The 12,933-nt window shown below is 38.4% G+C and overlaps 1 protein-coding gene across 1 annotated transcript in view; it reads right to left on the minus strand.

Annotated features, from left to right (window-relative positions):
• The window catches only part of LOC149300966 (DNA repair protein RAD51 homolog 3-like), a 28,802-nt gene extending 25,374 nt beyond the window's left edge, over positions 1–3,428 (minus strand). Inside the window, exons 1-2 of the mRNA XM_089484497.1 lie at positions 3,311–3,428; positions 439–679 (exon numbers count right to left, since the gene is read on the minus strand). Of these exons, the coding sequence (XP_089340623.1) occupies positions 439–679; positions 3,311–3,428 (359 nt within the window). The remainder of the gene's footprint in view (positions 1–438; positions 680–3,310) is intronic.
• Positions 3,429–12,933: the final 9,505 nt, after the last annotated feature.

The following is a 12,933-nucleotide window of genomic DNA, read 5'->3' on the forward strand; positions in this document are numbered from 1 at the left end:
CACAAGATGTAGGAGCTGATGAAAGATTCATATGCTTGAAGACAAAAACCCACTGGCCTACTATGTGGTATGATCAGTTATGGTGGGCAGTGAAGGCAGATAAAGCATAGTGGAACTTTCTGCATTCTCTTTACTGATCACCACTTTCGGAAGTTAAAAAGAGAACAAAAACAGGTACGGAAGGGAAATGAAAGAAATAATACAGGTGACTACTTGCCTTTTTCTGGAGTATGGGGAGGCAGCAATGTGCACAGATATATGCTACTAAATCAATAAGGTACAGGTTACAACAATCAATAACTTTGAAGGTTGTATGCATGTCATATGACTGTTAACATAATTGGAAAGAAACTTTCAAGCAATAAGAGAACCTCAGCCACTTATTGAAAAAGATGATTATAGTAAATACATATATATAATAAACTATATTTTGTTTACCATAATTGCGTCTTTCCTACCCCAGGAGGACCACATATCTCTGTGATCTTGTTCAGGTGAATGCCTCCTCCCAAAATTTCATCAAGGGCTGAACAGAATGTTATGATAAATCCTTGAGCTTGTTCTTGTGCAAGCAACTCCAAGCCTGTCGTCTTGTGAATTTTCTTTGATGTTCCACGGAAATATTCTCCCCTTACCATCTGCAAAGTTTCCAAGGCTTCTTCCTCAGATATACCTGCTTCTGAAAGACATACAAACAACAGATCTGTTCACAACACAATATATTTTACTACTAGGCACACCATTAGGCAATAGACATTGTTATGAATAAACTAATAAAAAATGTTCCAAAATCAGTTCTCACCATAGTTGTATTATTATTTCCATTTTTTTTTTATTACTTCCTGCATTACAAAAGGATTTATGTAATTTTATCAATTTGTGAAATGGCTTGTTTACCAACCAGAATATTGCAAGTTCCTACAGCCCAGAATTCTGAACTCAATCTGTACCAGTCCTTTATTTTAGCCTACTCTTTTTAAGTAGCAAACGTATGAGAGATCATACCTGCAATATGATATTCATTAAAATCTGGGATACCTAGGTCCTCCTTTGAGTTTTTTTGTGAAACTCTTTAGACCAATCTTAGGTGTTTTCCCAGACAAAATACATTTTGTGACTATTGTATTATTTTGAGTCAAACTGTAGGTACCTTGATGGAAATCATGCGAAAAATATAATTCCTCTTGGGCAAGATATTTGCCCTAATGGTATTAATCCTGCCTAGCCAAGACATATCCAGTGTAGGCCAGTCATTCATGACTTTATTTGTATATTTTAAGAGAGGTAGACAATTAGCTTTGGCATAGTTCTGGCAGGAGCACTATATAAAGCCATTGCGGCTTCATAAACCAGACTATTCAAGTCACAGGCCTTTCAAGTATTTCCCAGGAAGTCCCATCTGACCCTATCATAGGCCTTCTCCACATCCAGTCACAGGGTCATAAGAATTGGAACACCAGCCTGATTGCTCGGATCCAACACTTCTCTAATGTTTGTTGATACTCTGCCTGGCACTATGCAGAAACTCTGGGATAATTGGTTTCAGCCTGCTAATATACTGCTGTAGATGTTAACACTACCATTGAGGAGAGAATTAGGACGATAGTTTGTAGATTGTATAAAGTCTGATAATAATTAACAGCAGCTCCGATTTTTTCAGGAGTAAGGCATAACTCATCTTTTTTACTTTTTTATTAATGTTTATACCTTATCGGAAGAAGTTTATGTAACTTTACCTCCTCTTGTGTTTTGGCCCAACAAAAGACTCCATTTTATCTTGGGCCAATATGACCATATTTTGTCTTGTTGACATAGTTGTCAGATTACAGTATTTCCCATAATAGATGTTTCCTTTGATTGCAATTATACTAAGATGTAACTTTATTTAATGGTTTGTCATGCCATGAAGTAGTTTTAAAACAAGTTTGTGAGCCTGAGTCTAAATTTTTATTATTAATAAAAAATAATTTTCCCATACTCTGTTGGGGGAAAGTATGTCACTGGAAGCTCCGCCATTGTTGCAGAGGTTCAGGCAAAGTGGAAATCTTGAGGAGCTGTATATAAATCCATAGAGTTGTCCTTAAAAGCATCTAAAGTTTAAGAATAACCAGTCAACCCAATCAATTTCTGCAGTAAAACAAGTTTTTAAAATCATATTTCAATAAAAAATAATCTGATTAAATTGAGAAAAACATTTTGTCATTTCTATACATAAAAAAAAGAAAATCACTTTTTTTAATCTTTTACAAACCATTTTAGGAGGGAAAATTCTGCTTATAATGCAGGGTAACAATTGCAAGAGTAGCTCTACTAATGCTTAGATTTGTATGTTTGTCTCAAATTTTAAATACAAGTTGGAATATGTGATCAGGGATAATCACCAATTGGATTTCTAATTTACAAAATTGGTAATAAGCGTAGGGACTTTATATACAGTTATAAACCACAATAATTGATATTACAGTGCCATCCAGTGGTTTCTAGGAAGACTGGGAATATCTAAAAAAAAAAAAATAGCTGAGAACTATTGTATGTAGACAGAAATTATTTAACACAAAGTAGAGAAAAATTTAATAAAAACCATATATTATCACCGAAAATAATTGAAGTGAAGGTAGATTTAACATTAACATAAATAACATTTTGATGGCACTATTTCCTATTATTTATGGCTTGGGAGTTGCTGTAATAAATTACCACTCTCTTCCATTTTTTATTGCTGTTTCAAATAAATTCTAAATGAAAACCACGTTGTGTATTTCTATCCATGAGGTATCCTCTCAATACCACAACAGAACATATAGATGATGAGCTACATTTTCATTTTTTTTATTTGTAATATTTGTCTTGTGGTCTAAGGTCCTTTGCGAGCCTAAACATGCCAAACCTTTCTTCAATGCACTGCCCATTGAACATGAATATTTAGGATTTTTTTTGGTGCTCATGTATTCACAATAAATTTGGATGCATTGAAACTAGAAATAAAAATTTCAACAATTATTGTCACTGATCTCATTTGTATTTTATTAGCTTTATTTAATAAGTCATCACATGTAGATCAACCAATACTGTCCACTATAATCCACTATAATTAAAAACTAGAAGTGCTTAAAGCCACAGAATTTTAAACAATAATAATTAATAAGTGTAGACATAGGTGTAGAAAGCTAAACTTGTGGTTTCAGCAGATGCCTAAACTACGTTACTTTTGTGCTGTTTTAATATTTACAGAAGAGGACGGTGCTTGAGGAGAAAACATACGTCCGATAGCAGTAGTTACAAGATACCGCCATTACTTCCCCACTGTTACCTCTGCTGAGTTCTTTAGGTTTGAAATCTAACAGATCTTCTACTGTACGGAAGCCGGAAGAGATCAATTTGGTCCTCACGGTCTGTGCCAGAGGGAAGCTTCCAATATCCCTGTGCATAACGCTTCGTGCACAACAATACAGGACTTATGACAATTCTCTGTGACAATACAAACTCGTCGCCCGCGCATACACTTTACGACGAATAATAGTAAAAATGGGAAAAATCCGAGTTATAAACTATAGAGACACAACTCAACTTTTTGCTTTCGCATTCATTGTGCAGGGTTTCTACTATTGCTGCTCGCAGGACGGAGAAGAGAGAATTGCGGCTTGTAAAAGTTATCGCAAAACATTGCCCCAGGCGACACTTAGAGACAAAACAGATTTCTCTACTGTTTAAAGCTCAGTGAGAGCTTAAGCGGCGTTGATCTTTTTTTTGCCCTCAACAATCATGTCGACTAAAACTGAAGACAGTTTAAGGCGCGCATAGCTGTATTTTATAAAGCATACATACATACATACATACATACATACATACATACAAAAAATGAATAACAAATACAAAAGCGCGCCGCCGTTACTTTGCAACCAAAATTCATTTTTAACAACTTGATATTTCGGTTGCGTGACAGTTATACTTTCGGTGACGTCAGCGCGCACGCGAGGGTTGTTTTTTGAGCGGTTAGCACGGTTCTTTTTAACGGTTGAAAGCGGCTGTGCAGAAGACACCTCAGGGGCTAGACAGCCGTACGCGGAGTAGTATGTAGGTGTGATTGTCCTATTAGGTAGGCGTCTATACGTTCCAATGCCAACACTTTGTTAATAACAATGTTGTTTTTAAATACATAAAACGAAAAGACAGCAAGCGTTTCTCCTTCGATACTGCGTCACAAACATGTCTCTCACTAAATGTTCCTGGTACTGAGTGGTAAATGCATAGCCTTCATTATCTGGGGAGTTGTTAATAATCATTTTATTCCCCATGATGGATTATCTAATTTATTTTGTCATAAATCCCAGATTTATGTTCAGTAACATCCCATGAGTAGTATCCTACGTGCATAGATTCAAAAAACGTTGCATATACACTATATTTTGTGTATATACAGCAAAATTGTTATATATATATATGTATACCGTGTATATATATATATATATATATACACCTTATATTGAACCACAGCATTCTCTGGCATGCTGTAGAGGATTTGGTTTTATATCTATGCCGGTTTAGTTTAGAACAAGGAATGGAGGGATCAAAGATTAAACACATTTTTTTACCCCTAAATGTGGGTGCAAGTTACTTTATGTTTCTATTTGGAGGCAAACGGGTGTTTGGGCACCTATTTTCACAATTATTTTTTTTTTTGGCTGAAGTATTATTCTAAAGATGTTACATTAGGCAGAGAGGGTGGTATACACAGATGAATAACTCATGTGAACTCCCAGACCCAGTACAACATATTTGTCCTCCCTAAAAAGTAAAATGGTACTTTAAATAAGTACATGTGCCTAAATATAATATTGACAGCAAAATCATTGTATACAGCATTGTTTAACCCCTTCAGTACCGGGACGTACCTGGTACTTCCTGGTTAACAGTCACCGGTAGACCGGGACGTACCAGGTACGTCTCCTCCAAAAAACGCCCCCACATCACCACAATCGCTGTGATCGTGGGGGCGCTGCTGCTTAGTGATGTCCGGATCACGAACGAATCGTTCATTTGATCCGGTTCTTTTTAGTGATCCGGATGAATCGGTTCACTAGACTGAACGATTCATTTGTAGCGGTTCAGTCTGTGAATCATGCAGCTGTAACCTGATCCTAGAGCTGTGAGTCATCTGCAGAGCACTCAGACACAGACTCTGGGGTCAGGTTACAGCTCATTAATTCACACAGGAACGATGACTCATAGAGTCAGAGAGTCGTTCAAAGAGTCGAATGATCCGAAGAGTCGAATGATCCGAAGAGTCGAATGATCCGAAGAGTCGAATGATTCGAATCTTACAGGGATCCGGATCTTACAAGGATCCGAATCTTACAGAGATTCAAATCATTCAGAGAATATTACTGATACCATACTTTTCTAAATAAATACATTAATAATGTTCACACTGGCCCCAGGATTTAGATTCCCCTGAGTTTGCCCCCCTTTACCTATAACTGCACCTACAGTTAACTTTATTAAATTAATTAAATTAACCCTCAGTCATCAGCATAAAATTAACCCTTATACCCCATCAACCATAACTGCCCCTGAAATTAACCGTAAAGATCCCATTAACCATAACGGCCCCTGAAATTAACCCTAAAGACCCCATTAACCATAACGGCCCCTGAAATTAACCCTAAATACTCCATTAACCATGACTGCCCCTAAATTAATTGCATGTACTCCAGATAAATTACCTAATAAATTGGTATGGTTGATGGGGTCTTTAGTGTTAATTTGGGGGCAGTTATGCTTAATTGGGTGTTTAGGGATAATTTAGGGGCAGCTATGCTTAATGGGGTCTTTAGTGTTAATTTAGGGGCAGTTATGCTTAATGAGGTGTTTAGGGTTAATTTGGGGGCAGTTATGCTTAATGGGGTCTTTAGTGTTAATTTAGGGGCAGTTATGCTTAATGAGGTGTTTAGGGTTAATTTGGGGGCAGTTATGCTTAATGGGGTCTTTAGTGTTAATTTAGGGGCAGTTATGCTTAATGAGGTGTTTAGGGTTAATTTGGGGGCAGTTATGCTTATTGGGGTCTTTAGTGTTAATTTAGGGGCCTTTATGCTTAATGAGGTGTTTAGGGTTAATTTGGGGGCAGTTATGCTTAATGGGGTGTTTAGGGTGAATTTGGGGGCAGTTATGGTTAATGGGGTGTTAAGGGTTAATTTTAGGGGCAGTCATGGTTGATGGGGTGTTTAGGGTTAATGTAATGGTGAGGGTTAATTTAATTAATTTAATAAAGTTAGCTTAAGGTGCAGTTGCAGGTAAAGGGGAATGTAAATCCTGGGGGCAGTGATTATTAATGTATTATTTATAACAGTATGGTGACATTCTCTGAATGATTAGAATGCCAATGAAGGCAGAGAGTCGTTCAAAGATCCGGATCTTACAATGATCCGAATCTTACAATGATCCGGATCTTACAGTGATCCGGATCACTGTAAGATTCGGATCCCTGTAAGATCCGAATCTTTGAACGACTCTCTGCCTTCATTGACATGACATCACTGGAGGCAGGGGGGAGGATTCATAATGAAAGGGGCGGGGCCAATCGTTAGTGTGCCTGCATGGAGTTACTGGAAAACAGTAACTCCGTGCAGGCACACTGAGTGATCCGAAGATCCGGATCATGAATCGGATCATTTCAGTGAACGAATCGAAATGATCCGATTCACTTTAATGATCCGAACTTCCCATCACTACTGCTGCTGTCTGCCCAGGACTCCTGGGCAGACAGCACAGCCTGTCTAAGCCCGCCCCCAAGCCCACGATCACTCCCACGGAGTGATTTTGTAGGCAGAAACAGCGATTGCAGAAAAATCTGCAATCGCGGTTTCAGCTGCCACAGGCAGCTTCAGGGAAGGGGGGGGGTATTGAATTAATTCCCGTTTTTTAGGGGGTTCTGCTGCTGGTGGTCTGCCTGGAAGTCCAGGCAGACCAGCAACAGCAAAAACGAGCCCCCAGAAGTCCTCTGATCAGTCCTGTAGGACTGATCAGAGAGACTCCTCCCCTACAATCTCCAGTCTATTGGAGATTGTGTCCCAGCTGCCAGAGGCAGCTTCAGGGACAGGGAGACAGGGTTCTTTGGTCTCCACATGAGTGTGGAGACCAGACCACCCCCACCCCCACCCTTCCTCAGTTAACCCCTACCCCCCTCTTCCTCAATTAACCCCTTCAATGCTGCGATTGTGTATGACCCCATCGCAGCATTGCAGGGGTTAATATTAGTCCCCACAAGCTTGTGGGGACTAAATATCAATCAATGCTGTGCTTCAATGGAGCATCAGCATTGAAAGAGTTAAAAAAATAATGTAAAAAAGAATAATAATAATAAAAAAATTAATAAAATAATAATAATAATAATAAAAAAAAATAACAGCACTGACCTGAAAGTCCAGGGTGCTTCCAGGTCAAATGCTGGGCTGATCAGATCGCCCCTGGCCAATAGGAGTGATCGGATCATTATGGCAGCCCACGGATGACCCTGCTCTACAAAGAGAGAGGGGTCATCTAGGGTAATTATGAAAAAACACAAATTATTAATAAAATGAAAAAATCATAATTATTACCTGATCACTTGTCGGTGACATTTTAAGTCGCTGATTATTGATCGGTCTCCCTGATTGATGTCAGCGGCCTAAACCTGTCACTTACAAGTAATCTGATGAAAAAAAATATTTAAAAAAATGTAAATGCACATGTTCCAGTTTTGCCCTCATAGCTTCCTCAAAAAATACATGAACCATGCATGTGAGGCCTTGTTGGAACCGGGGGGTGTTGGTGAACAAAATGTGGTGCTTTCTTCCACTGTTGCACATATGCTGTGCAAGAAATAAATTTTAACATTGAAATGTATTTGTTAAAAACGCAATAAAATAAATTTTCCGTGAACTTTGGCAGACATCAGTGAAGAAAAGGCTAGCTGAAAACTGTCAAAACTACCCTAGTTGAACACCTTGACTTGTCTACTGTTCATAAATATATACTTTTATGGGGTAATTTACAGCAGGGGGCTTCCAAAATGTCCTAAATGGGATATGGGCCCAGGAAACCAATTTCTGAAAATTCCAAATGTGAAAACGAAAATGCGCATGTTCCAGTTTTGCCCTCATAGCTTCCTCAAAAAATGCATGAACCATGCATGTGAGGCCTTGTTGGAACCGGGGGATGTTGGTGAACACAATTTGGTGTTTTGTTCTGCAGTTGCACATATTCTATACAAAATATAATATAAAATCTAAAGCAACATTGCAACATATGCAAAAAAAACCCCAAAAATATAAAAATACCTCAAAATTTGGCAGCAATTGGCGATAAAATCCCTGTTTGAAAAGTGTCAAAATGACCCTAGTTGTACACCTTGACTTATCTACTGTTCATAAACATATAATTTTGGGGGGGTGATCAGTATCTGTGACAACTATTGCAGTTATTAGACTACCATGCCAAATTTGAAAAAAATTACATTTCAAAAACGTGATGCATGCCTTGCAATATTTGCCCTATACTGGTCAAAATAGATAAAAATCCTGGCCATGTTGGGTGGTTTCCAAATCAGGACAAGTTAATGAATATATTTGGGATAATTTTTTCCCATTGGTTTAATGTGTGTACAATTTGTATGTATACAAAACTGTAAAAAAATGCGTTTTTTTTCATTTTTCCCCACTTTTTCCAGTTTTTTTAAAACAAAACAATGTACTACCCAACTTACTATGGTTTCAAATGAAAGCCCTACTTGTGCTGAAAAAAACAATATATGATTTGTGTGGGTGCACCAATTGATAAGAGAGAAATTACAGTTGAAGAAAGACATGGCAAAAACACAAAAACGGCTCCGGTCCTTTAGCGACACGTTAGTATCAAAATCCCGGTCCTGAAGGGGTTAATAGCAGTATTACTTTGTATACACTTAGAAATGTCCTTGATTTTGAAAGAAACACATTCTGTCCATAAACCACTTTAAGGGCAAAGCTTTCTTTTATTTTTTGTCTTGCCCAAGTAGCATATTACTATTTTAAAACCATTTTTTTAAATCTGGCCTCCATGTCCTGTTTCACTCTTTCCATGCACACATTTTACCACCAGCCTTTTTTTTCTTTTTTCACTCACATTAATTAGTTGTGAACTTACAGTTTCTGGTTTGTGTCACTGCCAACAACATCCCTATATGTGTTCAGCAACATCTCCTGAGTACAATGGTTGTTTGAGGTTAAAACGCCAGATTTTGCAAGTGCATATTTTTGGAATTTTTACATCTGGTCAGTCTGTGCCCATGTCCTTTTTTGGGACATTTGAATCTGGCCATTTCCATTTCCCCCATCAAATCATACATTTTTGGAAACTAGACACTGAAGATACACTGCTAACTGCAGGACTTGCATATAAAAATAAACTTTGAAAAAAATATTTTGTTGGAACAGGATGGTTCCCTGATGGTGACATCGCTGGAGAATTATGTTTACATGTTACCACATTTTTATTTATTTTCAATGAGTTTAACTATTTTTCTTCTTTTTTCCCTTGTTTTTTTATTTATTTTACTAATTACATTGTGATTGGTAAGCTTGGCTCTATTGACTTGAATAGTTGAATCCAGTAACCTGCTCTGCATTCTCAGGAGGATCTGGACAGATCTTTATGAATTTCCAATGTACTGCAGGGGATTAATCCTTGGCAGGATTAGTATAAAACTTTTTCAAAGGTACTATCAGATTTTGAATGTTGTTCCAGTCACTGACTGGCTGCTTGAAGGAACAGACCCTTGAAATTAAATAGGAAGAGCACTTTCCTCACGTGTGCACAGGGGTCTGAGCATATGCATTTTCATATGATGGCTGGAGCATATGCATTTCCATCTTTTAAACCCTTGAATCCCCTTAGAACATACAAGTGTGTCCTTAAAAGCTTTGCCAAGACACTGATTGCACGTATTGCGATGAGCAATGCAGAGCTATTTATTAGGCTGTCTTTGCTAATGATTAAAATTAAATATAAATTTTTAAAAAATGTATTGGTAGCCATGACGTCACTGGCATAAACAAATGTATCAGAGGTTCTTAAATTATAGAAAAAAATTGCTATATCCAAACTCCTTGAGCCAGTATTACTAAAAAATATATAATACAGGGTAATGTGTAAAGGATGGATGTAGGGCTGCAACTAACGATTATTTTCATAATCGATTAGTTGGCCGATTATTTTTTCGATTAATCGGATAAAAAAAATGAATGTACATTTTTCATTTATTTAAAATAATTTAATAAACAAATGATGTTAAATACAAACGCAGAATAAAAAAAAAAACCTGATAAAATGCATTTTTTGTCTTTATTTCCCAACCAGCCCCCCCAATTTATGCACATTTGAGCACAGGCTTGCCACGCTGCCTCCCACATATACCACTCCACTCTGCCTCCCACATATACCACTCCACTCTGCCTCCCACATATGCCACTCCACGCTGCCTCCCACATATGCCACTCCACGCTGCCTCCCACATATGCCACTCCACGCTGCCTCCCACATATGCCACTCCACGCTGCCTCCCACATATACCACTCCACGCTGCCTCCCACATATGCCACTCCACGCTGCCTCCCACATATGCCACTCCACGCTGCCTCCCACATATGCCACTCCACGCTGCCTCCCACATATGCCACTCCACGCTGCCTCCCACATATACCACTCCACGCTGCCTCCCACATATACCACTCCACGCTGCCTCCCACATGTGCCACTCCACGCTGCCTCCCACATATACCACTCCACGCTGCCTCCCACATATGCCACGCTGCCTCCCACATATGCCACTCCACGCTGCCTCTCACATATTCCACTGTGCCTGATACGCCTTATACCCCCTGATACACCACTCCATCCTCCCCAGACATGCCACACTGCCTTCCAGACATATGCCTTATACCCCCAGATATGTCTCTCCATCCTCCCCAGATATGCCTTATACCCCCAGATATCTCATAGTCCCCTCAGAGTCACAGACCTGTTCGCATCACACTGACACCATACTTTTATAAATAAGTACTGGGTTAATCTTCACTGCCCCCAGGATTTAGATTCCCCTTAGTTTGCCCCCCTTTACCTCTAACTGCGCCTTAAGTTAACTTTATTAAATTAACCCTCAGTCCTCATCATTAAATTAACACTAAACACCCCATTAACCATAACTACCCCTAAATTAACTCTAAATACCCCATCAAACACAACTACTCTAAATTAACCCTAAACACCCCATTAACCACAGCATCCCCTAAATTAACCCTAAAGACCCCCATCAACCACAACAGCCCCTAAATTAACCCTAAACACCCCATTAACCACAACTGCCTCAAATTAACCATAAACACCCCATTAACCATAGCTGCCCCTAAACACCCCATTAACCATAGCTGCCCCTAAACACCCCATTAACCATAACTGCCCCTAAATTAACCCTAAACACCCCATTAACCATAGCTGCCCCTAAACACCCCATTAACCATAGCTGCCCCTAAACACCCCATTAACCATAACTTCCCCTAAATTAACCCTAAACACCCCATTAACCATAGCTGCCCCTAAACACCCCATTAACCATAGCTGCCCCTAAACACCCCATTAACCATAACTGCCCCTAAATTAACCCTAAACACCCCATTAACCATAGCTGCCCCTAAACACCCCATTAACCATAACTTCCCCTAAATTAACCCTAAACACCCCATTAACCATAACTGCCCCTAAATTAACCCCCACCTCCCCTAACTTTCAGCAGCCCAAATATTAATTTTATACTTACAGTTAGATGAGTGTCACAGCCATGTGGTTCTGGCCTTCTGGGAGAAGGAAGGGGGCGGGGCCAGTTGTCACAGTGATTACAGGGAGGGACTGGTAAGTAGGAGCTGCTGCTGTGAGTCACTGAAACGGTTTATATAATGAGGGGTATTTTTCAGAGCGTTTGCTCTGAAAAAACCCTCATTTTATAATCGATAAAAATCGATTCAACTAATCGATAATGAAATTCGTTGGCAACGATTTTCATTATCAATTATTATCGATTTTATCGATTAGTTGTTGCAGCCCTAGATGGATGTGACCTTGAACATAAAAAATTAGGGATGCGCCAAAATGAAAATTCTGTACTGAAACTGAAAATTCAGGATTCAGTTGGCCGAAACCGAAAATGGCCCCCCCACACCTTAAAAAAAACCACTTTTATTAAAAGTAAGTAACACATCAATAAATAACAGTATTAATATATATAATTGTTAACAGCATTCGCACTCCTATCATGCCCAGGCAACCAGTAAGTGCTGGAACCTGGGCATAGCAGGAGTGTGATTGCTATCTCATTCACAGATACTAATTATTCACAGATACTCACTCATTCCCTCAATCATATATACTCATTCATAATAAAAAAAACATGACCTGGGCCTGAAATGGTTAATATACATACATTTTTGCAGGGAATATATATGGCATTGGTATGTAATTTTAATATTTATGATTTACCACTGCTTTAGGAATATTTCTCAAATAATGGCATTAAATCATGAAAATTGTCAAACAACACAATATTAGATAATTTCCTACACAAAATGTATTCTTCTCAAAAACATTGAGATATTATTTGATCCATCTCTATTTTTTGTGTGTTTAAACATAGTGATGTCTCGTTCCTTGAATCTTTTGGCTCCACTTCCTGTCGAGATTGGTTATATTAAATGCGACAGTGAAGAAAAACAACTTCATGATCAAATAAGACATGGAAACTATATCAAAGTAAAAAAAATTCTTAAAAAAGGTAAGGAATATTATTTTTCAAAGTATATTATGCACTTTTCCCCCCAAAAAATAAATATATTTTGTGACTAAACATTAGTTTACCTGAACTTTCTCATC

The sequence above is a fragment of the Sceloporus occidentalis genome, unplaced genomic scaffold (assembly GCF_023333645.1).
Source record: "Sceloporus occidentalis isolate IW3139 unplaced genomic scaffold, rSceOcc1.0.p SCAF_22, whole genome shotgun sequence".
Taxonomy (NCBI): Eukaryota; Metazoa; Chordata; class Lepidosauria; order Squamata; family Phrynosomatidae; genus Sceloporus; species Sceloporus occidentalis.